At 39.5% G+C, this 24,751-nt stretch overlaps 2 protein-coding genes across 6 annotated transcripts; one reads left to right on the forward strand and one right to left on the reverse strand.

The window, feature by feature from the left end:
* The first annotated feature begins 42 nt into the window (after positions 1-42).
* Positions 43-18,764, forward strand: dnm2b (dynamin 2b). 5 transcript variants are annotated; one of them, XM_085163183.1, is made up of 20 exons: positions 43-450; positions 2,951-3,024; positions 3,290-3,439; positions 3,532-3,735; positions 3,954-4,052; positions 5,882-6,042; positions 6,143-6,285; positions 6,376-6,511; positions 6,701-6,768; positions 8,109-8,247; positions 9,054-9,140; positions 9,230-9,300; positions 11,410-11,464; positions 13,219-13,329; positions 13,544-13,653; positions 13,755-13,866; positions 14,688-14,855; positions 15,162-15,388; positions 16,290-16,505; positions 16,737-17,535. In XM_085163183.1, exons 1-20 carry the CDS (start codon positions 290-292, stop codon positions 16,804-16,806), a joined length of 2,562 nt encoding a protein of 853 aa, XP_085019309.1. In that variant the 5' UTR covers positions 43-289; the 3' UTR covers positions 16,807-17,535. The 5 variants fall into 5 exon arrangements, with proteins under 5 accessions (XP_085019309.1, XP_085019311.1, XP_085019308.1 ...); XM_085163185.1 differs by having other exon boundaries at positions 16,740-17,535; XM_085163182.1 differs by lacking the exons at positions 8,109-8,247; positions 16,737-17,535 and adding exons at positions 7,097-7,235; positions 18,003-18,764 and having other exon boundaries at positions 44-450.
* On the reverse strand, positions 18,525-24,490 carry tmed1b (transmembrane p24 trafficking protein 1b). The gene is made up of 5 exons (XM_085163187.1): positions 24,194-24,490; positions 22,765-22,862; positions 22,480-22,669; positions 19,707-19,874; positions 18,525-19,601 (listed from the first exon to the last, which is right to left on the reverse strand). The coding sequence occupies exons 1-5, from the start codon at positions 24,389-24,391 to the stop codon at positions 19,551-19,553; spliced, it is 705 nt and encodes a 234-aa protein (XP_085019313.1). The 5' UTR covers positions 24,392-24,490; the 3' UTR covers positions 18,525-19,550.
* Between the last annotated feature and the right edge of the window lie 261 nt (positions 24,491-24,751).

A 24,751-nucleotide genomic window follows, 5' to 3' on the forward strand; every position in this document is an offset into this window, starting at 1 on the left:
CGGCGGAGGCTGGGTGTCGCCTGACCGGATGATGACAGAAGTTTTCAGTCTAATGTGGCGACTTTTATCATGCGATCACACATTTAAGACTCTTGCGAGTTTACTAAAGGCTGGTGGGACTTCTGACTCTTAACTCTTTCGTGTCGTACTGAAATAAACTCACCGAGCCTGTGACAGACTGCACTGCCATTTGGGAACTTTTGGTTTGCTGGACAAGAGACCCCCTTGGCTTCTGTTTGACCGTGGAGGAGAGCAGAATAAAGCCCACTGAGCTGACCGAGCTGCAGCTATGGGAAACCGGGGAATGGAAGACTTGATTCCCCTCATCAACAAGCTCCAAGACGCCTTCAGCTCTATCGGCCAGACCTGCAACTTGGACCTGCCTCAGATAGCGGTCGTCGGCGGTCAGAGTGCAGGGAAGAGCTCCGTGTTGGAGAATTTCGTTGGGAGGTTGTACCATTAATATGTAGTATTGGCTCAAACTGACACTGTGAAGCTTAACTTTCATTTTTTGGCAGGAGTCTCTCGTTGTTCCTTTAATAAAAACAACACAGAGCTTTTGCGTAAAAGTCGCCAGCTAAACACTTGGTTACGCGTCTGTGTGTCGGAGCCTCCCAGTTTTCCAACAGATTCTTTCCATTATGGAGGTGCTATTCACGATCGATAATTACGCATTTTACGCAAGAACACAGCTGTTTGTTTAGTGACTGGCAGAACTGGTACAAAACGAGTGTCAAATTAAAGTGCAATAATAAAAAAATAAAAGCTTTCGTCTTAGCGTCCACGTTCTTGAACTATACAGTCAAGAATGTGACTTTCTTATTAGATCTGTGTCCACTGTTCTTTCCAGTCATTGCTTCCTATTAGGCCCATTCTGTCAAACATTTACAAAGGCTGTTTTCCTTGAGACTGCTCATTCTGAAAAGAAAGATAGCTTCATAGTCCTCAAATTACACAGGTCAGGTAAATGTTTTACTTTCAAGGGTGAGGTATGTAAAGGTTGTTAGCAGTTATGATGAAGTCATTGTGGATTGATCATTTATTATGACACAGTTACACCCATCATATATATATGAAAATGCCTTGACTCTGCCCTCTCAGCATGCTAAGCACTGTTGAATTTCTTGGTGAGGCTGATGAATGAGCTAGAAGGAATTCCAGTAAGCAGTGTATGATTCTTCTTGATGATAAATAGCAGTAAAACAGCTGTTACATTATTGCCATATGTTTGAGGCACTCTACTCACTTTATTACGTTGTGTAAAATAATCAGTATTTTACATTAAAAACACATTGACATAGCTTGAAACAATGTGACATGGCCGTAATGCAGTTATAGGGGCCTAATCCACAGTTTGAGTTTAGTAACAAAGTAACAGGACCACTTTAATCGACTACATGTCCAAATGATTTCATTTGTTGTTCAAGAGATCGGGAATGTTGATTAGGCTGCCATGTCTCCTTTTTCCCCGTTTCCTTTTGTCTCCAAGTCCCAAGCAGTGGCCGAGGGAGACAGTAGAGGCATTGATGTGTTTGTGCTGGGGTCATCAGTGATGTCACCAGCTGCACTGTCATGTGTATATGACACACTGGGTACCACCAGATACCCACAGAAGAGTACAGAGCTGTTTTCATGTTTGTTAGTTGCTCCACTGACATTCAGAGATGAAGCACTGCGTTTTGTGATTGGGGTGTTTACTTGTTTTACGAAGGTGGAAGTTAGTTTTTGTCAGACACATCCGGCTAACAGTTTCGATTATTGATGTAGGGTTTTTTTTTCTATTTTATTATTTTATTTTATTGTTTATAAAATGTTGACTAGTTTCCCCTATTTTAGTTCTCCACTAAATGGAAAAAAAATGTTCCTTTTACATTTTGCTATAATGTAAAATTACCCCCCAAAATTAAATTTTTGTTTGTTTTAAAAAAAAATAGAAGAAAAGATTATCATAATGCAAAATGTTCATGATTTATTTTGTGTTGGTGGACTAAATCATCACTTGTTGTTTTTTTAAATTGTACTTGGTTTAGAGGACAAAAAACAGTTAGCAGTGTCCTTTGCAATTCCAGTTTAGATGACCCGCTGCTTCAACTGATTCATGTTGTGGTTTCATAAGTGACAGGAAGAGAGAGAAAAAAACAGGATGGGGTCACAGTTGTGCAATTTCCTCCCTGCGCTGTCAGCAATGACTACAAGCATGTAGTAAACATGTTTATAGCTTCAAATCATTATATGTTAGTGCGTGGGGCTTATTTACCTTACAATAAAACTTGGACCTTGCTGCTGGCTGGGCATGCAAACAGAAAAACAGATAAGGACATATTTTCATGGCCCAGAGAGATGTGTAGTCAGTGACCTGGAAATGATCACGATTCTATTGGACAGGAGTTTCCATTGTGATGAATGTGTATGTAATGAGAAGGGCAAACAGTGGGAGACATCTGTTTGTCTTTGCACTATTCATATTGAACAGGGATGTAAGTCAATCTTGGGTTTGCATTAATAATGCAAAAACTCAGATGGAGGCCTGCATTTCCAGTTAATGGTATATGAAAGCTGTTTTTCACCATGAACTCTTATTTTGGTAGAAGATGCTAAATATGTAGGATTTTGATATAGTTTTAAAATGAAATTGATGGGTTTTTTTGTTGTATTTACTTATAAGTCAAGCCCTTTTTGTATAGCACCTTTTTTTGCCAGTTTTAAGATCACTTCACAGATGTCATACAAGCTGATAATAAGACAGAAAAATGTTACAAAACAAATAAAAAAGTAGATTTAGTGCTATGTAAAATATATTACTAAACACAAGGAATTATAAAGGATAATAGAATAAGAAATGCAAAAAACATAAGTGCTGTAAACGCTGTATGAAACTAAAAAAAAAAAGAAAAGCCTGTCCATTAAACATTACTTGTTGTGTTAAACTTTACCTGCTTCTCTCCTTCAGGGACTTTTTGCCCAGAGGATCTGGCATCGTCACCCGTCGCCCTCTCATCCTCCAGCTGGTTAACAGTAAAGCAGGCAAGTTGTTTCTCAGTTGCTAGGAAGTAGTTCTTGAAAATCTGGCCTTTCTTGAAGAAAGCTGGAGAAATGTACCACACAGGATTGTTTTGCGTTTACAATCCTGCACTCTAAATCCATATCAATACAGGTTTAATAATTGCATCATTTATGCCACTAATTGAGCTTCACTCACTACATCTTACAGCTGTGTTACTTTGTGCCGTTTCTTTCCAGTCCATTCGGTTTTCTCCTTGCCGTCTAAAACTTGTTTATCTCCATGTAGAGTATGCAGAGTTCTTACACTGTAAAGGAAGGAAGTTTGTGGACTTTGATGAGGTCCGCCAGGAGATCGAAGCGGAAACAGACCGTCTCACTGGATCCAACAAAGGCATCTCCCCTATCCCCATCAACCTCCGTGTCTACTCCCCTAATGGTACCACACACACGTTTACAAACTCAGCCTTCTTAGTGCCAGCGCTCAACATCCGTCTGATCACTTTCACCGTTCCCTCTTTTCTCTGTCAGTGCTGAACCTGACCCTGATTGACCTGCCGGGGATGACTAAAGTGCCTGTCGGTGACCAACCCCAGGACATTGAGCATCAGATCAGAGACATGTTGCTACAGTTCATCACTAAGGAGAGTTGTCTGATCCTGGCTGTTACCCCTGCAAACACAGACCTGGCCAACTCAGATGCCCTCAAGATTGCAAAGGAGGTGGACCCTCAGGGTAAGCCAATGTTCAGAATATGTGGACCTACACACATCTACATATTTCTTTTTGTAACTTTTTTGGTATAATTTTTGCAGCAACCTCAGGGATTGTACAGCAACTGCAAATTATTTGTTACTCAACAGTTATTAATGCTGATGACAAGAAGTTTTTATTTGAAATTATCCTGAGATTATCTATCTGAATACTAAAACATAATTACGACTTTTCTTCAGGGCTACGGACCATTGGTGTGATCACAAAGTTGGACTTGATGGACGAGGGGACAGATGCACGAGACATCCTGGAAAACAAACTTCTGCCGCTCCGCAGAGGTACGGACACAAAACCAAAGCATTAAAACTCCCACGCCATAGCCACAGCAGTATCACCTGTTGTTTTGTGGACAACAGGTTTTGCTATACTGTTGTTTTCTTTAAACCTCGCATGACTATATTGGGACAACAGCCAGAGATATTTTAAGATAGAGGCATGTCTCTCAAATAATCCCAAATTAATTGATGAACTGAATGAGGTGGAAAAAGAACTACCAGGAGGGAAAAAATTAGGCAAAATTAGCAAACATGGAGCAAAGAATCTGTGATAAACTTGAACCTAGGTTGCTGCAGTGGCCTTTGGAATATGGATTAGCCTGTGCATAAGATGAAGGGTAGCAGCATGCAAGTCAGCCACATGTTTAAGCGTTTTTAAAATTTTATTTTAGCTTATTTTATTTGTCAGATTTGACTGGTGATTCCATACACAGTTTTTATGCTGCATTGACCAATGAAATTGAAGTTAATATTAATAATGATACAAAATAATTGCCCAATTAAGTGCCTGAAAGCATTTAAAGATGGCTGATTATTTTCCTTTGTAAAAGGATGTTGTTTTACACAGTTTTGTGTTGCCAATTAACAGCCACAGTTAGCATCATTTTAGTTAGCATCCTATTTAATACTTACTTACTGGAATAACTGAACATCAGCTCTTTAGTGCATTCGAGTAAAATGCTAGACAACACGACACCTACCTATTACTCAGACAGCCACAAACATAATAAAGCATAATGTGGTTGCCATAAAAACAGGGGGATTAACTGTAAAGACCAAATCTATTTTGTTCCTGACTCTAACCTCCTGAGACCCAAGGACAAAAGAACCTTCCCACTGAACTTTTTTGTGATTTCCTGCCTCTTTGGAGCTAAAAGAGGCCACCCAAACACATGAGATATCAATGGAAAGTCCAGGATGTCCTCTATTTAGTACATCAGGACTTAGTAGGGTAGCTCAAATGAGTCAAAAAAGCAAATGTCCATAACAGAGGTTATAAATGAATAGCCTGGTTGTCAGGAGGATAAACAAGAAGTTGAACATTTTAATACAGGGGCAAAAAAAAAAAGCTACTGCATAGCCTCTAGTGGGGATTGGTGGAATTGCAGCTCATGTTTCAAAGAGGCTCTTTTGACTTAAGGTTTGCTTCAATTTGTGCCTGTTATTTCAGATTCAGACACTTTATTGTCATTATCATTTCCACAGCAACAACATTAAATGCATCCTGTAGAAGAATAGAGCAATAAAAAGAAAGCAAATTCATAATAACTAAGGAAAAACAACATAATAAAACACAGTCACGTGTTTTTTCACATATTGCACATTGCCTTCCTACTGCTTTCAAAAACAGCAGCCAAAGGGCATTTATTCAGCATTAGGTGGAATAATTACTTTAGGAAAGAAACTGTTCTGACTGTTTGTCCTTGATTTAATAGCTCTGAATTTCCTCCCTAAGGGCAAGAGCTCAAACAGAGGTTTTCTGGGTGTGTGTTGAGTCTTTGAGAGTATTTATTTTAGTTTTCTTTTTTAAATTGATGTAAAAACAAACACTGTTTTAATCAGAGTTTAAGAAATTAACTTTGTATGAACTGCATGTAGCTTTTTGTACAATATTTAGTTTTGTAATTTTTAACATATTTGGACTAGAAACCAAAAGAACTTTTTAGTCACATGTGCTGTTGTTTTAGTAAAGTGTGGGGGGATGTTCCACTTTGTGAATTCAATCTGGTCTTTAGTAAATCCATTACATTTCTTGTGTGACTACAAATCAAAAAATTATGTGGTTCTGGTCTTCTAAACTCCCTGGGTGCCTTGTTTGTACTTTTCTTTAGGTTATATTGGTGTGGTGAACCGCAGTCAAAAGGACATTGATGGGAAGAAAGACATCCGTGCCGCTTTAGCCGCCGAAAGGAAGTTCTTCCTGTCTCATCCTGCATACAGGCACATTGCAGAACGCATGGGTACACCACACCTCCAGAAGTCCCTCAATCAAGTGAGACACACACCTGATTATACAAACACACATAACAGGCAATGACAGTCACTTATAGCACAGAAGTGTTCATAAAAACGTACAATTTTCTTCTTTACAGCAACTCACCAACCACATCCGCGACACGTTGCCAGGGTTACGCAGTAAACTCCAAAGCCAGCTGCTATCACTGGAGAAGGAGGTGGAGGAATACAAAAACTTCCGTCCTGACGACCCAGCACGCAAGACAAAGGCGTTACTTCAGTCAGTACCCACTTCCACAGACCCAGATCCACAGATGCATGAAAACTCTACAGGATATTACATTTAATATTCATTTTGTAAAACCTGCAGGATGGTGCAGCAGTTTGGTGTGGACTTTGAGAAGTGTATAGAAGGGTCTGGAGATCAAGTGGATACTTCCAACTTGTCTGGTGGAGCGAAGATTAACCGTATCTTTCATGAGCGGTTTCCCTTTGAACTAGTGAAGGTGACAAGTGTTGTCATCCCTTTTCTCAAAAATAATTATTTTTCTTTGTCTTTTTTTGAGTTCTTTTAGGTCACATATTTTTTTATTTGCCCCTGAAGAACACAAGTGCCTCTTAGACTGTTGCTACTGTTGTTTGGCTGCAAGTATCACCGATGATACACATAATGAATCAAATCCACTGTGTCTTAGATGGAGTTTGATGAGAAGGAGCTGAGGAAAGAGATCAGCTATGCCATCAAGAACATCCATGGAGTCAGGCAAGTTGAGCCAGGCTGTGAAAAAACCCACACATTTGTCTGCTCACCTGTCTTACCTCTTTTCTATCCGCGCTTTATGTGTCCCTCTTTTGTGTGCTGGCTATAATGTGCTTTTTTTCTGTAACCATTTTCTGTAATCTCTCGGCTGCTTTTCAGCCTTATGTCTATTTTCTGCTCCAATTCTTCCGTCTCTTTCCTCTGCTCTTCCTCGTTTGTTTTTCCCCACTCTCCGCTCATACCTTCCCTGTGTGTATGTACCTGTTTCACACTGTTCCCATGTGTCTCCTACTCCATGTCTCCATGTTTGTCTTGTCTGTATGTCCTTCAGGACAGGCCTGTTCACCCCAGACTTGGCGTTTGAGGCCATAGTGAAAAAGCAGATCATTAAGCTGAAAGAGCCCTGTCTGAAATGCATCGACCTGGTCATCCAGGAGCTCATCAACACAGTCAGACAGTGCACCAATAAGGTATCACTGCATGGTCGCCTGCCCGACTGCTACTCATGCATAGCTTGTACTGCCAGATGTAATTTTTCACCCAACAGTAGCCATTTTTGTGTGCGTCTGGACATTTTTTTCTTGGATTGCACAACTGAAACAGGAATTTAAAGAACTATTTTATAATCCTGCTTTGAGGTTTTCTTATATGAAGAAAACAATATAAAGCTACGTGTTCTGGCTGTACTGCAGTGCATTGGAGTGGTGTTTCTGAGGAGCTGTGTAGTAAGAGATAGACGGGCTGTGACACGTTCCTGTACAGGTTCTTTGCAAAAAACAAGCTGCAGGCCTGGTTTGAAGAAATAGCTCGAGACAGCGTCTACAGCCACAGCTGCTTCCTGAGATTATAATTAATCAAAGCCCTGCTTTGAACTAAATTTCAGCATGCTATTGTTTCTGTTCGATCGCGAAACTCCAACATATAGCTGACACTGGGGGGAACTCTTTTTTTGGCAAATTTTGTTATGAAGGTGGGACTAACCAAAGTTGTTAGGCTTTATTGTGATTGCCTGTACACAGTTTGATGTCGTGTTTCTACAGTGACAAAGAAATTGCACATGTACAGGAAGCTGAAACCTCCATCAACCTGCAGCTTGTTTCTGTTCTGAACATGAAGTAGAACTAACTAACCACCTGTTCTTCCCTTTTGTCATATTCCTCAACCTTCATCTTTACATTCCCTCTTTAAATGCTTTCTGTTTTCCCAAACTATTCCATCCAACATGGGCTTTTGTTTTGTTTTTTTTATCACCATTCCCTTTTTTCTCCCACCATGGCCCATACAACACTTCCTCCTCTTCCTCCTGATATTAAACCTCCAACTCCCACGATGCATCACTACAGGACAGGCCTGTTCACCCCAGACTTGGCGTTTGAAGCTATAGTGAAAAAGCAGATCATTAAGCTGAAAGATCCCTGTCTGAAATGTGTTGACCTGGTCGTCGTCGAGCTTGTCACCCTGATCAGGAAGTGCACTGAAAAGGTAAACATGAATAGCAGAGAGGCATGTTGAGGTTATGGAGAGAGCTAAAGGACAAAAGAGTGAAGGAGAAAAAACAGACAGGCTAAGACTAAATAGTGAGAGCAGATAAATTCAATAAACTAACTCGTCCTGTCAGTGTCCCGCTGCTTGAAGGCTTTGCTGAACATCCATCCTGCTGCTCCCCTGGACCCCCAATGACAAATCCAAGAGCCCCTTCCCACTCTGATCCTGAAATCCACTCAGCCCATCATCACTGGGATTAGTGATTTAACACTACCTCACCAATATCAAATCCTTTCCCCTCTCACAAGACATGTGGCTGCTTAAAATGGCACAGCTGTGGCTGGTGTTGTGTATATTTCAAGTGGTGTACCTTTTCTACACTATTCATATCCACAATGAGACACTCACAATGCTCTTCCAGACTGTTTTTCCCTCTTTCCTATCTTTTAACCTCACTGATTTCCTGGTTTCTCTATGAGCTTGAGATTATAGTGCAGTGGACGGGTTAATTAGCCCGGTGCTGTTTTATAATATGGTTAAATTTTCATAGATAAGAAAAAAACTCAAGCTGATAGAGGACTTGTTAACGCATGCCTCCTAAGGTGTTGTATGTTAGTTGTCTGACCTCAAACATGTGTTCATGGTGTAACTTAACTGTCACTGGTTGAGTGTAGCTGCTTACAAGGAGACACAGATTGTTTTACAGTGTTGAGCCTGCATACAGTAACAGTGTATCCGTGTGTAATCTGCATCAATCTGCAGCAGTGCATGTGCATGTGTCTCTGTATGTGTGCTTTCTACAGCTGACCTCGTACCCCCGACTGAGAGAGGAGACCGAGCGGATTGTCACCACTTATATCAGAGAGAGAGACAGCAAAACCAAAGACCAGGTGCGTGCTAGAAATGGAGCTTGCCTGAACAATTATAAAGCTTGCCTTGTTTGTGTACACAACACGTCATGTTTTGCCCTCTTTGGCAGGTGCTGCTGTTGATTGACATTGAGCTCTCCTACATAAACACTAACCATGAGGACTTTATTGGATTTGCCAAGTAAGACCAACTTAAAATATAGATTATTCAGTTTAATTAGGATAAGTAAATGTGGGGGTTCATATTCACTTTTTAATTATATACATGATAGTAAAATCTTTCCATGATAAATCGTAGTAGCTAAAACATTATCTGCCTTTTTCCACCACTAGCTGCTGCCAGAAAACATTTAAGTCTTAAATCATTTAGCAATCAAGTGGCTGTCATGTGACCTGCCTCCTGTGTGCTCCAAACATGAACCCATAACTGAAAACTCATCTGAAGCAGACTCATATGCCGCATGTGAGAAAGGGCATCTGCGTGAACAGCTTTATTCTCTTTAAGATCAATTCAGTGTGTAGAGTTTATCAATCAAATGTTGAGCTTTATCGTGTGTAACTTTCAAACTGTTCTGTAGTATCAGGAAAAAGTAAGCCTAAATTTGAAATGATACATACACAGGCTAAGATTCATTCTCAACACAAAAAGCCTTCACTTAAATTTATTGGGATTATTTTACATTTACAGTTAAAATACAACCTAAGGGCGGCACCGATTACCTCACACCTGTCAGTGGAATTACCCTAGAGCAGTTTCTTGTAACTTGTCAGTTAATGTGTCAGAATTTGTAGAAGTGAGAATTTGCAGTTGTTTTTCTTTTTGTTTTTGTGCTGTTTTAGTGATAGATATTCATCACACTGTTGTAAACCATATGTTTAATCATCAATTTCAGTTCTAACAATGAACAAAAATAATTATTAGCCATGACTGTAAGGGATTAGTCACTGGGCACTGTATTAGGTACACCTAGTACCTAGGGTGGAGCTCCTTTTGCCTTGGGAGCTCCACCTTATGCCTTTTTTCATAGCAGAGAATCAACAAAGCACTGGAAAATATATTTTTCACAGATTTTGGTCCATAGTGAAGTGATAGCACCACAGTCAGATTTGTCAGTTGCACATCCATCTATTCACCACCTCCCCAAAGGTCCTCCACTGGATTCAGATATAGTAAATGTGGAGGCCTTTTAAGAACATTCAACTCATTTTCATTTTAAAGAAACCAGCTCGAGATAATGAGCTCTGTGACACGACACTCTATCCTGTTGAACAGCCAAAAGAAAGCAGGTACATTGTAATCATAAAATCATAAAAAGGTACTCAGGGAGCCTCTGTATGCTCACTGTGTATGCTCACTTGGTATTAAGGGGCCTAAAGTGTGCCCAGAAAATCTGTCTCACACCATTACACCACCACCAACCTAAATGTTTGACACATGGTAGGATGAATCCCTCCTTTTAAGTTGTTTATGCAAAATTCTGATTCAAATGCAGCAGTGGAAATCGGACCCTCACTGGACCAGGCAACATTTCTCCAGTCTTTTACTGTCCTTTGGTGTTGCCTCAGTTTCCTGTTCTTCTGTCTGTTGTGTGCTCAGCGATGCTCTTCTTCATAGCTTGGTTGTGACAAGTGGGTATTTTTATCAGCTTTAAGCAGTCTGGCGATTCTACTCTGACCTCTGACATCTACAAGTCATTTTCTCACAGAGAACTGTCGTCAGCTGCATATTATCTTTTTTCAGGACCATCTGTTGTAAACCCTAGAGATGGTTGTGTAGATCAGCACTTTCTGAAACACTCAGACAAGCTCGTCTCACACCTGTAATAGTGCCACATTCAAAGCCACTTAAACCACCTTGTTCTCAATTTTGATGCTCAGTTTGAACTTTAGCAGGTCAGCTCGAACATGCCTAAATGCACCGACTGTCTGCAAAGTGACTGACTGATTAAATATTTGCATTAATGGGCAGTTGAACGGCTAATAAAGTGGGCATTGTGTGTAAATATATTTTGGTTTGGTTAGCGTTTAATCTTTCTGCCTTTTAGTTTGAAAGGAAATTCTACTAAACCCAAATGCATTTAAAGGCTACTCAACAGTTCATCCTGCTCTGCCTTAAAGATAAAAAAAATATATATCAAAAGCAAACTGATCAAAAGGAAACTGATGTCTTAGATTCTTTTATGTTGCATGAAAGATTCCAAGAGTAGTGACAGTTATTGACTTTCTCTGTCATCTGTTCCCCATTTGAAAAAAGTTCTGTATCTGATGTTATGAAATCTGCCTCCTACAGCGCCCAGCAAAGGACTGCTGCTAATGCCACCAAGAAGCGAGCCATGCCCAATCAGGTGATCAAAGATACAGTCTACACCTCATCTAAAGTGCACATGCCTCTGTGATGTCATCATAGACCCTGCTTCCATCTGCTGTTATTCTGTTTTCATTTCTCGATGTTGTCTCAGCCTATCTCTCCTGCCATTACTACCCTGTTTCGTCACACGTTCATACTCTTGTCTGTGGCCCTCTAGTACTCTCCCTTAATTTCCCTTTCCTCTGCCTCGTCTTGTGGTTCTCCTTTAAATAGCCCAGGGAGAGATTCTTGTAAGTATGAAGCCCCCACGTCTCCATTTGTCACTTCCTTCTTCACTGGGTGCAGAGTGAATGGTCATTCGGACCATGCCGAGAAGCAAGATTTGTACTCCGTGATGAGAGGAATTGGGAAGTGAGAGTTACACTAACAAGGATGTGTTATGGAGAACTGGAGTAGCTGTCATTAAAAAAAAGCAAACAAACAAAAAAACTTACAGCTTCCTTTTTTAAAATTCACTGTAATGTTCTGTATACACAGGGCAAGTTGATGTGTGGGAATTTGGGACAATTCTTATTAAACTTACGATAAGTTCACAGTCACATGTACTAAAAAAAAAATTCTGGAAAAACTTTATTGTTTGGAGTAAATTGCAGCAAACCAGTAAAGACAACCCACTACCTAAAGAAAGTAGAAAAACTGTCTGTAGACTTGCAGTTTCAGCAGGATTTACGGGCGTTAGAAGCCCAACAGTGCATCATTTGTCAGGAGAAGCTGATTACTGATATGGTGCCAAATTAGCTAAAGAGGCACTTGGAAATCAAACATGACATCTTAGAAATCTTAGAAAGATTGAAACCAGTAGAAAATGCCAACGGAGTGAGATTGTAGGTTTCCTGCTAGGTCCAGAGTCCACTAAAGTTCCCTCTGTGTGTGTCAGGCACAAAGCAATTGAAAACCACTGGCCAAATCATAAAGGATGCCCGTGTGGATGTGTTTTAACAGAATAGACTGATACAAACTGCTGCCATAGCATAAATAGCTGTGGCTTTGTTATTTTGTAGCTCACAGCTCAGATGCTCAGTTCTTTTGCTGTGCCAGTGACCATTCCACAGAAACAAACAAGAAATTTGTAGCTCCACTCCAGCACATTTGATTAATGAAATTTAGCCATCAGTAATCCCTTCCAAGCTGAACTACAGGCTCTTTTAAAAAATCACATTTTAATTGCAGTATTAAGACTTTAAGTAATTAACAGTGACACATATCTGCAATTATGACTAATTATACTGGGAAATTCGTGCACTAGTGGTCTATAAAAGTTACATTTTGAACCAATTTGTCACAGCTATCCACTGTAACAAATTGTCTGCAAGGCTGACGCACCAATTGTGCAATCCATTTCTGGTTACACCGACCAGATTTCAAGTATTGCATACATCTGCTCATTATCCCTGTGTGTTCATTTGTCTTCCTGTTCATCAGTCTGGCAGTAAAAAGGATGCAAAGAAGGTGACTTTCAATTTGAACCTATTATCACTTGTTTGTACTCTTTGTGGTGCATTTATTGATGCTGTACGGACTGATCTGATTGCTTAGTGATCTCCTTTTTTTTATTAAGAACATTGTTACACCAGCACGGCTGCTATGTTGCTGTTTTTAATGTTGCTGTGGCATTTTTGGGGCATATATTCGGTATATGTTTAGGTTTCATTTGTTTTTACCATTCTGGTCGCTTGCTGTTGATCACCTGTCTGTACAGCTTAATCAACTGTTGGACTTAACTGTGTACAGGTCATCCGCAGAGGTTGGCTCACCATCAACATCAGCATTATGAAAGGTGGATCCAAGGAATACTGGTTTGTCCTGACTGCAGAGTCTCTGTCCTGGTACAAAGACGATGAGGTAAGGCTGCTTTCAAAGACGAAAGGTTAAGTAATAATTTACTTGAGTAAAGCGGAAGTTACAGCATGCCAACAATGGCAACATCTTACGTGTACGTTTAAAGAAATTTCTTAAAGTTGTTCCGAGCAGTGAATGAGTTTGTTTTGAAATAACTTTATGCATTTAAGTCTGTCTACTTTTAAACTTGTCGATACATAACTGTGTCTTTTATTAGGAAAAGGAAAAGAAGTATATGCTGCCTCTTGACAACCTGAAGCTGAGAGATGTGGAAAAGGGCTTCATGTCCAGCAAGCACGTCTTTGCCATCTTCAATACTGAACAGAGGTGTGGATGCTTTAATCGTCTGTAATCATTACAGTAATGCTGGGTTTGTTTTTTTTATAGATATGGTCTTTGGTCAAAGTTTGTGCATGTCTGTTTTACAGGAATGTGTACAAAGACCTGCGTCAGATTGAACTGGCATGTGACACTCAGGAGGATGTTGACAGCTGGAAGGCTTCCTTCCTGAGAGCTGGTGTTTACCCAGAAAAAGACCAGGTATTTCATTGTTACACTTACAATCTAGAAAACTGGGGAACCTTTTATTCTAGTGCTTTCGGAGGTGAGTATTACAAAGCATTATGTTCAGAATTAACGTCTGTACCTTCCTAAAACCACTGAAGGAAACTGCAACAACAGTGCATTGCAAACTGTTGCATTGTCACAGGAACAACATGCAAATATCTTTATCTTTGACAAATTGCTGCTAATTTCATTTTACACAGCTTTAACTATAGAAGACAGATTTTTAAAAATGGCTAATTATCAACAATATTATTTGTGCAGCATAATCAGTTTTGCTTTGATCTGCTCAAAAGTCATTTACATGTCTCCTTAATTGGACTATGGGGAAGTGTCAGACCTACATTTACTGAGCAACTTTTAATCTTTTATGTATAAGTATAAAGTTTCACACCTCTAATGTGCAGCTGTCACATTAGAAATGAAAAGCAGCAGTGTTAAAATTAATATAATTTTATAAATTCATGATAATTAACCAGCATCTGCAAGGACTTCACTTATTCCTAGCACTATTGTGCCTTTTTCACCAAGTCTCATTTTATGTGAGCACACACAGAGGCTGAAGAAGAAACTCTCGATTCACAAACAAATTGTATTATCATTTATCTCTGACGCAGGTTTTATTCATATATTTATTTAAAGTTAGCTCACAAAAGAAAGCCTGGCTGTGTTGAAATACCTCTGATACAGTCCAGAAGTGGTGTTTCTAAATGTGTTAACTTTTTATCTAAAGACACCTGCTATTTATGGTCATTTTTGCTTCCTCTGTCTCTATCCATCTGTCTGGTGTCCTGCAGACTGAGAATGAAGATGCGATGAATCCTAGCGACACCGTGTCCATGGACCCGCAGCTGGAACGACAGGTGGAGACTATCCGCAACCTTGTGGACTCATACATCAGCATTGTCAACAAGTCCATCAGAGATCTCATGCCCAAGACCATCATGCATCTCATGATCAACAGCGTATGTCTACTGCTTTATTGCTGTGACTCAACATTAGCCGGAGCAGGCAGGAAGCAGACAACTGCTGAGTGTAGTGGTACAGATAAAAGAGTCAGACATTTCCCCTCAGGAGTTGGCAAAGACTAAAACAGTGTTAAGAAGGGGGGCTGGGAATAATTATATAATAATTTAAACATTGCACTTTATCTAAAAAGCAACTTTATAGAGTCCTGCTCAAAATTATTTATAGTTTTTCAAATGTGGAATACCAAATCTTATTAGAATTAGTTTTCTAAACTGCTGCCCTTTTCCCACTCGCACTTCCAGGCCAAGGACTTCATCCACTCAGAGCTGCTTGCCTACCTGTATTCTGCAGGGGACCAGGGCAGCTTGATGGAGGAGTCAGCGGAGCAGGCTCAGAGGAGAGATGAGATGCTGAGGATGTACCACGCTCTGAAAGAGGCTCTGGTCATCATCGGAGACATCAGCACCACCACGATTTCTACTCCAGTCCCGCCACCTGTCGACGATACCTGGATTGCCAAAGACCCAAGGTACAACATAATTTTGGACAAATTCACACAACACTTACATAAAATATTACATTAAAACTTAAATACAAATGGTAAATGGCCTGCATTTGTATAGCGCTTTACTCAGTCCCTAAAGACCCCAAAGCGCTTTACACTACATTCAGTCATTCACCCATTCACACACACATTCACACACTGGCAATGGCAAGCTACGTTGTAGCCACAGCTGCCCTGGGGCGCACTGACAGAGGCGAGGCTGCCGGAAACTGGCGCCACTGGGCCCTCTGACCACCACCAGTAGGCAAACATGGGGTTATTTACAAGATAAAACAAAGCTGCTGAGACTATGGAAATAATAAAGGGAAATAAAAAAAACAATATTAATAATAATTAAAACCCTTTTCACACTTGTATTAACAAAGAACTCATGTGATTTGGGAAGTACCTACAACATCTGTGTTTTGGGCAACACAAAGGCAAGTTCACTCTAAATTTACTGACATCTGTGGTCACCAGGTAGAGACCCAGTGTTACTATCAATAGACATATAGTCACTGTTGATTTTTTTTCAATGTTTCCAAACCACTAAATGTCCCAAAGTAATGTTACTTCTCTGCAAAACAGACAAACTAGGCTCAATTGATTTTATTACTCCAGATGTCCAGCAGAGGTCATCTAAAGACTGTTTTTTCCACCAATGCAAAAGAGCATTTTCAGTTATGCTAGCATCCAACTATGTTCATGTTTTTTGCAGTAATGAAACAGATTGAAGTATAAAAATCACATAATATGAGTTCTGTCGGCTGGAACATCAAAAAAGACAGTATCGTTTACCCTATTTAAATATATGCTGTGCTAAAATTAAATATATGACATTTGTTTTTGACATGATATTAAATATCTTTCCGTATCTTTCTTTCAGTCCTCCAGCATCCCGTCCTGGCACCGCATCAGGGGCCCCTCCCAGCCGACCCCCAGGGGTGAGGGGGGCCACTCCAGGTCCTCCATCTGCTCTCAACCCATCACCAGCATTTGGACCTCCCGTGCCTTCCCGGCCTCCAGGCGATCCCAACTCTGTTCCTCTAGTCCCATCAAGGCCGGCCCGTGTGCCTCCAGCGCTGCCACCGGGTGTTCCTAGGTAAAACTACATACACACACACACACATACAGACCTTGAAGCTTTTTTGTGTGGCTTTGGTATTGGGGAAAGTTACACTGAAACATTTGGTGAAGGGCTGCACTATGTGTTACTCAGGCTTTTGTTGGTGGTTTGGGAAAAACTGATGCATGACCTTCTGATAATATTTTTCCTTGCATGTTCCCTCCCCTTCCCTTCCCCCAATACCTCTTCTCCTCTCTTTTCCTGCAGCAGAAGACCACCGGCTGCTCCCAACCGACCTACTATCATACGTCCTTCAGAGCCCTCGCTTCTTGATTAGAAACCTTTTTTTTTTATCTGGTCTTAAAGACTTTGTTTACACTTATATATTTCTTTTAAGCAGAAATAGTCACTAATTTTTTTCCTGTAACTTTAGACTACTGTTAAGTAGTAATCTGATGCTGTTTCAGTCTGTGCATTTCAGAAGCATATTGTATGTAATTGTGAGATTTTTTTTAACAAGTACATAATGACATTTCCTGCATTTAGTATTATGAAAAGGGATAAATTTGATGACTTTAATGGCTCAGAAGTGTGGAACCAACAAGTCAGGCTGAGTTTTTCATTGTGCATTTAAATTGAAATGTGTCTTACAACAATACAATTTGTAACTTTTTGTATTATGTGTACTTGCTAATATTTTGTCAGCAATTTTACACACTATTCACCTCAATAAGTAAAACCGCACTTTTCTCTCAATTTTTCTCAGCTTCAAACAGGCTTATACAAATTAGAGTGACCAGTATTTTATATGCTTGATAATTTTGACTAATTAAGTTTTTATGGGTAAGGTTTTACCATTTCTCTTTTAAATACCAAGTAAACAAAAGACAGAAGAAGGAAAAAAAAACCCACTGCTGCTGGAGCAGTGTGGTTTTTTTCTGGTTTAACAACAATAAATATACAGTAGTTGAGGTAAGAGTGAACTTACCCAGTCAAACACCCAGTCTGACAATTACCTCCCACAACTGTTCATCCTCATTAGTGCCTACAGTAAAGAAAGAAATTATAATTACTTAAAGAAAAATCTAAGCCATAATGGAAAAAGTGTAAGGAAGATGCTCTTCTTCTTCATGAAGTGATGGAGTGAATAAATGAATAGAAAAAGACAAGTGTTTGGTGGCTGCAGCTTCTTCTTCTTTACTTTTCTCAAGTTTTTTTTTTTTTTGCACAAACAGTGAAACATGCAGAGCATGCCTCTTGTGTCAGCATTTACACAGAATTGAGGTTAACAACTTTTGATTTGTAAGATTAGGAGACCAAGAGAAAAATTTCACTTTCTGTATGCGGCATGATAAGATCTTCTGCAAAGCATGATGAAAGCTAGTTGCTTTTGGTGTTTTGCTGTTCATGTAGCTGGGAAGGAATTACTAAAGGTATGCAATCCTGTTCTTCCTCACCTTTTCTTCTGTCCGCTGTGTTTTACTAATACCGTTACCCAAAATCTTTTCTTCTTCTCGTGATCTTTTAATACAGGCGGCCACCGCAAGTCCCTGCTCGTCCCAACCACTGGTGAGGGAAACTCAGACTCTACAGCAGGAGGAAGATTGTCCTACGTATAACTGTTAAGCTAGACACTTAAATAACAAGTGCATGCAGAAATGATGGTTATACATTACAACAGAAGTCGTGGCTGGACAAAAGTTGACACTCTGTATGCGTTGGCTTCTAGAATGAGAAATGCTGGCATCCTCTGTACATTCAAGTAGACTATTAAATTTACTTAGTATTTCTATTATTTAATTTACTGTGTAGCAATCATGAATAAAATTATTTGTTTTGTTCTTTATCAGAAATGTTTATCAAACCTGAGGAAATAAAAGTAAATTGAAGGCAAAGCTTTGTGATAACATTTAGCTTAACTGTCTTACTAGGTGTGTTAACCTTGGCATGCTAATCTACTGCATGTTATTCATTCAAGACTGATGTGGAATTCATCATGTGACTTATTTATAAAGACAATTCTTTAATCAGTTCTGTTTGCGGCTGCTTTGTATCCCGAAAAAAAATCCTCACATCAAAGTATTTCTGTGTAAAAATGCATTTATTCTGATCAGTGACTCCCATGAAAACTTGATTTTTAAGTATCTCACACACAATGCATCTGGTTAAAAAATAAAAAGCTGAGTAGAATCAAAATTACATTCTTTTCACACACAAACATCAGAAAGAGAAAAAAAAGCCGATCTGATTCCCCAGAAGCCAAAATGTCAGAAACCAAATATGCATGTAACAATCTTGATATACACATGAACTTACATTCACATACATCCTGTATGCATACAAGTCTAAAAGAGAACTGACACGTGTTTGTCATCATTAATCACTGTGAAAATAATCCCTCATTCTTGTTCTGCCTTTTTATTTGTGAGTATGTCAGCTGTTCTTTTAATGGCACATAACAATAAATCAGTAATCTCTCAAAAGAAAAAGAAAAACATCCCTAAGGCTATAACCAAGGAAACACTTGGAGTGATGACAATTAAAATCGCTGTTACGATGGCAGGATCTGTTGAGGACAAATAAGCCAGCAACACTATTGCACAATGTTATCCCCTGTAAACCAGCAGTCAAAGAAGTTACACAGATCAATTGTTAAGTGTTGTCGCACAATTGACCTTCAAAGGTAATGACACCTTTGGTGAAAATTTCCCAAAACCTTTACACAGTTTCAGAAGTATGGGACAGTACAACAGGACAACATTTCCTCGATGGCTTGTGGTAAGATCTGATGTTAAAGGCACTAAATGACAGAAATGACTAACTAACCTAAACTTCCTAAACCCTTTACTCATCTGGTTACCCTTAAGGGTGTAACAATGTTACTTATTGCTCACAAAGAAATGTGGAACAAGGTCTCAGAAATTAAATACAACTCCAGCAGAATTTATTGTGACTGTTTGTGTCCATGTGGATTATAAGAGCAATAATACACAATAGTAATAATTTGAATGGGTAACCAAATGCCTTGTTCTCAGCTGATTTCCTTCCCGGTCTGTCATGTATTACTTCAAAACAATCCCTCTATGTGCGGACCCTCCGCTTATCATCAAACAGTTTGCGGACTGTGTAGACCTGTGAACAAAGATGGCGGGATATCAGGTTTGAAAAGTGTCTGCCTAAAGTACAAAACAAATCATTTTCCCTTATTGAGGTTGTGAAGCTGAGATGTTTATTTACCTGTGTAAGAGCCACGCACAACATCACCACCACGCTGGCACACGACCAGAACGAGACTCTCCACAGGTTATCTTCCAAAAGGTTTCGGTCCCGTGCCTCGAAAGCGCGCAGCACCGTCTGCATCTGTCGGCTGCGCTCCAAGCGTTTGTAAAGAGATTCCATGGATTCCTGAGGGGAATGAAGCCCGGCATGAAAACATGGATAGCAACAGGGAGCAAAGATTTAAGGGATTTGGAAAAGAAACGAGAGGGGAAAAAATGACAGGCTATGCTTGGTCTCAAAAGTACCAAGCTGTCAATTGTGTAGTTGGTAAAGTGGAAGAAATAGAAGTTCCAAATGGCTTAATGACTTTTCTAAACTTCCATTTTGGTGTCAAAACAGAACTTAGATATGTGCTTTCTGTGCCGTTTCAGTTCATGTCAAATGTAAGTTTGTCAGCTAGAAAACCCATAATACGTCATGCAGCAATCGTGTGGTTTAGTTTAACTAGTTTGACTTGCCAAGTAGGCAATGGTTTTCCAGCAGGTGCATCAGTATTTAAGTCTTCAAAACTGGCAAACACTGCCTAAAGATTGAAGCAGATGTTATTTGACATTTTCTATATCGTCAGCAAAATCCCACAAAAACAAAACAAAACCAAGAGTGTATTAGTTTGTCTTTTAAAACTTTCCCACTTCCCCTGCCTGTCTGTGTCTCACAGCTCAAGCATAATTTGTTCGAACTGAATATCAAAGAATAACAGGTAAAATACATGATTTCCTTTACTAAAAACACTATCCAAGTAGAGGCTAGTAGCAGAAACATACTAGTATGTGTAGTAAGTGTTGGTCAAGAGCAGCTGGACATTGTTCAGGTTTTTGAAAAATCACCTTTCAACTGAAAGGCCCTTTCAGTTTCATAAGCTGTACTTTCATATATGGGACTCTCCATCATCTCTAGTGGGGTTAAATAAAATAATCTGAAATGTGTTCAAAACCCAAACGAAATTCAGTTCCCTTTTACTCAAGTACTTTAATGATCTGATCGCTTCACAGATGAGTGTCAGAGTATAAGCTGCTTCAGACATATGGTTAAGTTGTGGCTAATTTCTAAGTCTGTATAACCACCATGGAAAGTTGCGTCGTAAGTCAACTGTAAATGGCCGCATGATCACATGTTCGAAAGGCTTTATTAAGATGTGATCAAGTCATTCATCTCTCAGTGTCGCATCTTCCCGTCTTCTTCTCACCCACTGTTTCTCTGTTTGATGCTTGCTTTTTATTTTCTCCTCCCTTAATATCCGGTGAGGTAAAATAACGTAAATAAATAACCATTTGTCATAGTGTGCATTTCCTGTCCATATATAATTTTGGAGCCTATGAAATAATTATTTAATTTGTATCATTTTGAGTTTCCTACAACATGCTTAGTGTGACACAGATGTTACACACTAAAAGCAAAGTGTAGTATTTCTAATGAATTTTTTCCTAAACAGCGTAATGTAATTTTAAAAGAGGATGCTAGTCAAAGAACACTAAAACCAAGTGGCAACCACCAGGGCTAAGTAACAAAGCCGAGGCAAAATAGTGCCAAAAATAGTCAAATTCCTCTTTAAGCCACTTGAAGCTCCATGAGCGAGTCAACACACAAACTCGCATGTTAAAATGTCCAAGTTTACACCATTTAAAAGCATGTTTACAGTAACTTTGGTCTCTATGAACAGTTTGTCACAACTAAACTAACATGGATTTTTTTTTTTTTTTTTTAATATTCTTTCATGAGTGTGTCCATGTGAACTAAGAGGCACGCAGACACAGGCTAATCTGTAGCTCCTGTGCTTCACTTGGTCCACTACACTGTGTTTGTGCTTTTTTCCCCATTTTTGGAGAATTTTTAATAGACTGTATGGCAAATACTATGTCTGCCTGTGAGACCATCCAAGAAGTTGGTTCTCCAGTTTTTATGAGTGAATTTCAAGTATTTCACTTGGCTTGTAATTAGCTATAATTGGTAGGCATATGTGTGTCGGTGTGCCACACGCGTACTCCGTATTAACACAGTTGCTAACCAAGCTTGCTGGTGGTAGCCTATAACAGAGCACTAACAATCTCCTGCTCAAATATGGTGAATTTAAGCCTCAAAAACAAACAGACAACATTTGCAGGTGTCCAAAATGCTTTGAAGCTTTAAACCCAGACACTGCGATGGATGACATCACAGTGTCTAAGTCACCCACAAACTGGGACTAAATTACTAATTTTACTAATAACTTATTAAAGTAAAGGGAAGAGGATACAAACAGCAGTTAAGGTAAAGGGAAATTAAATAACAGTAAATTACTATAAAAATGACAGTATTTATGTGAACGAATCAAAAACCATATCCTTTTGAGTCAATGAAAAGCAGCTTTCCAGCATGCATGAGTTTACATGGTGAATCAGTAAACACACTGTAAATATCATGATGACAGTTTTGAGCATTCGGTGTGTTTTATGATTCACTTGAATTTATTTTTTTAATGATGACTCATTTTCAAGTGGACTGAGTGAGGATGTCCCGACTTCCTCGTTTGGGAACTATTTTTATAACTATAAACAACACACTCTAAAGAAAGTTTCTGTAAAACCAGACGAGGTGTGTGGAACTGATGACAAAAAAGCTGCAGCGTTTTTAATTCCTAGTGGTGACGTTAATTACGCAATAAGGTATCAATGACAGTAAAAGGATTTTTATCAATGGAACAAATGATGCACCTTGCCCTTTTTCTGTTTGAATTCAAAAACCTAAAACTCACCCTGATGTCTTCCAGTTTGTATTCAAGAAGGCTTCCCTCAGGCTCCTCTAAGCCCGCCCACTCATCATCTCCTCCCACATCTCCTCCTTGGCCCTCAATAATGATCTCAAAGAACACCATCTTTTCTGAGAAGCGACTGAAGCTGTTGTCAAAACAGATTTCATAGTCTCCCTCCTCTGTGGGCTCCACCCTGAAAGAACAGAGAGTGAAAATATCAAATATAAACTAAGTTGTAATAACCCACAGGGTATATATGAAGAATGATCACAGATTCAGGCCACTTACACGTGGACTCCATCAGAGCGTCGTGACTCATATATGAGCCGGATGCCTTGAGGGGAGACTACTGTGAAGTCTACATCCATACCAGCACCTGCTATTACCTGGAAAAATAGACATTAATAATAATAATAATATATAACATTCAAATTCAAATGTCAAACATTTTGCAGTAAAAGAAAAGTCTCTAGCCAAACTAATACTAACACTTTCAAGAGGGACTCTCCCACTAAACAAACAACAGGTTGACTTGTGTTACTTCCTGTCTTAAAGCCTGTTTAAACTGATACTTACAAGGTGCTGCCTTGTTCGGACAGTCATAAGGGTAATATAATGGCTTCCTCCATGAATCAGCAACAAGTTAGATCAGTGACTAAATCATCTAATTAGAACAATATAATTTCACAACATTGGATCCCACATTGTTTTTTGTATATTGCGCAATTTGTAATTTTTCTGCAGCATACAACTTTTAATAGCATGCCCAACAGTTACTTTTCTGCTTCTGTGTTCAGCTGACTTTCCAACTGGTCTCTGTTGTTATATTTACATAATCTTTTTTTACATTATCATTTGCATTATTGTTTAGATACTGTTTAATATTTCTGCCGTTTAATGAGATTGGTGATGTTGCTGATTCTTAGCTGTCTGATTTTACACAGCAAACAATGAATCCTAAGAAAATAGAGCTGCTCATTTAGAGCAAAGACTACTGCATATTCATAACTATTTTGGTCATGATTCTTAAACACTTTTACTCACAAACTTTTTTTTTTAAAAAAGGAAAACTTCACTGTTTCTTCTTTCTTTCTTTTTGCATCACACAGAATCACAATGAATCAGTATGAAGAGACTGTCTGAACTGAGATCTGAGTCACTGTCAGTTTTGCACACTTCTTACTGGCATAGACATTTCCCATGGGGGTTGTTAGACCATGGTTTTACTAGTTCTAGTATTAGTCCTAGTACCAGCTGGGTCAAGAACTACAGTGAGTTGGCATCACGGGTTTATCTCGAACAGCAGGATCTGAAACCATCAGACACGTGACTCATTAAGATTCTTATGTTATTTCCGGTACGCTATTTTGTTATCATTGATCTGTACAGGGAAAGCATCTGACTTTCGGGAAGCACCTTATTTATAAAACGGTGGCAGATAAATTAGATTTGATTTGACGTGTTGGTTTGATCTGACTTGCTTGCCGTTTCAGGAAAATGTGGAACAAAAGATGCATTGGTAATAACTTCAGATTCTTCAATGTGACGTTAATGGTGGCTTATTAAAATACCTGCACAATGCATGCATGCATGCCAGCTAACGTTAGCTGAAAGGAGTGACGCAAGGCATCTACAACGTTCCGCTATCGCTGCTATTATGAAATAAACTGTGTAGACATTGAGTGGTTATTTCTTCGGATCCCCCATACACAGTTACCTGATATTCGACCTCCATCGTACCGTTCTTTACTGCGTTTTGAAAGAAACACTCGGATCTTCCTGCTGGCAACAGAAACGTAAACTCGCTGTCTTGGCTCTGACCGAAACAGCTCACAGACCCTGCATAACACACAAAGACTGCTGCAAACACAAGCAGCCGTCCTTTGCTTCTAGATTTCCTCCAAAGTGCATCCATGGCGAAAATATTATTGGAGAAACACAGGGCTATCTAAGTTGAGCCATCTCCTTAGCATCCCCTCTTCCGCAGCAGAACTTTACGATGCCGGGATTGGGTGGAGGCCCGCAATAGATGGTACTGCTACGGGCCAATCAGAGAAAGAAGAGTAGCAGTCTTCCTCCAATCAGTGAGGGCTGAGGTCTTCGCTGAGTCAGCTTGTACATGCTCTACTCACAGGACTCCGGATGCAGTGACAAATGCGACCTAGTCAGTTAACCAGGCGCGCTCCCAGAGATGGGGGAGAACAACGCAGTATGGGAGTCTATGTTAAATCCAGATAAATTAACTCCAAAAATTGCCATAAAAACACTGTGTATG

Source organism: Neolamprologus multifasciatus, chromosome 6 (genome assembly GCF_963576455.1).
Source record: "Neolamprologus multifasciatus chromosome 6, fNeoMul1.2, whole genome shotgun sequence".
NCBI lineage: Eukaryota > Metazoa > Chordata > Actinopteri > Cichliformes > Cichlidae > Neolamprologus > Neolamprologus multifasciatus.

Coding starts and splice junctions, on each gene's coding strand:
- dnm2b (XM_085163183.1), top strand. CDS start 290: ATGGGAAACCGGGGAATGGAAGACTTGATTCCCCTCATCAACAAGCTC. Junction 451..2,950: donor TTGGAGAATTTCGTTGGGAG/GTTGTACCATTA, acceptor TCTCTCCTTCAG/GGACTTTTTGCCCAGAGGAT. Junction 11,465..13,218: donor AGCGAGCCATGCCCAATCAG/GTGATCAAAGAT, acceptor AACTGTGTACAG/GTCATCCGCAGAGGTTGGCT.
- tmed1b (XM_085163187.1), bottom strand. CDS start 24,391: ATGGATGCACTTTGGAGGAAATCTAGAAGCAAAGGACGGCTGCTTGTG. Junction 19,875..22,479: donor ACAAACTGGAAGACATCAGG/GTGAGTTTTAGG, acceptor CATTCCCCTCAG/GAATCCATGGAATCTCTTTA. Junction 19,602..19,706: donor TGTGCGTGGCTCTTACACAG/GTAAATAAACAT, acceptor CTTTGTTCACAG/GTCTACACAGTCCGCAAACT.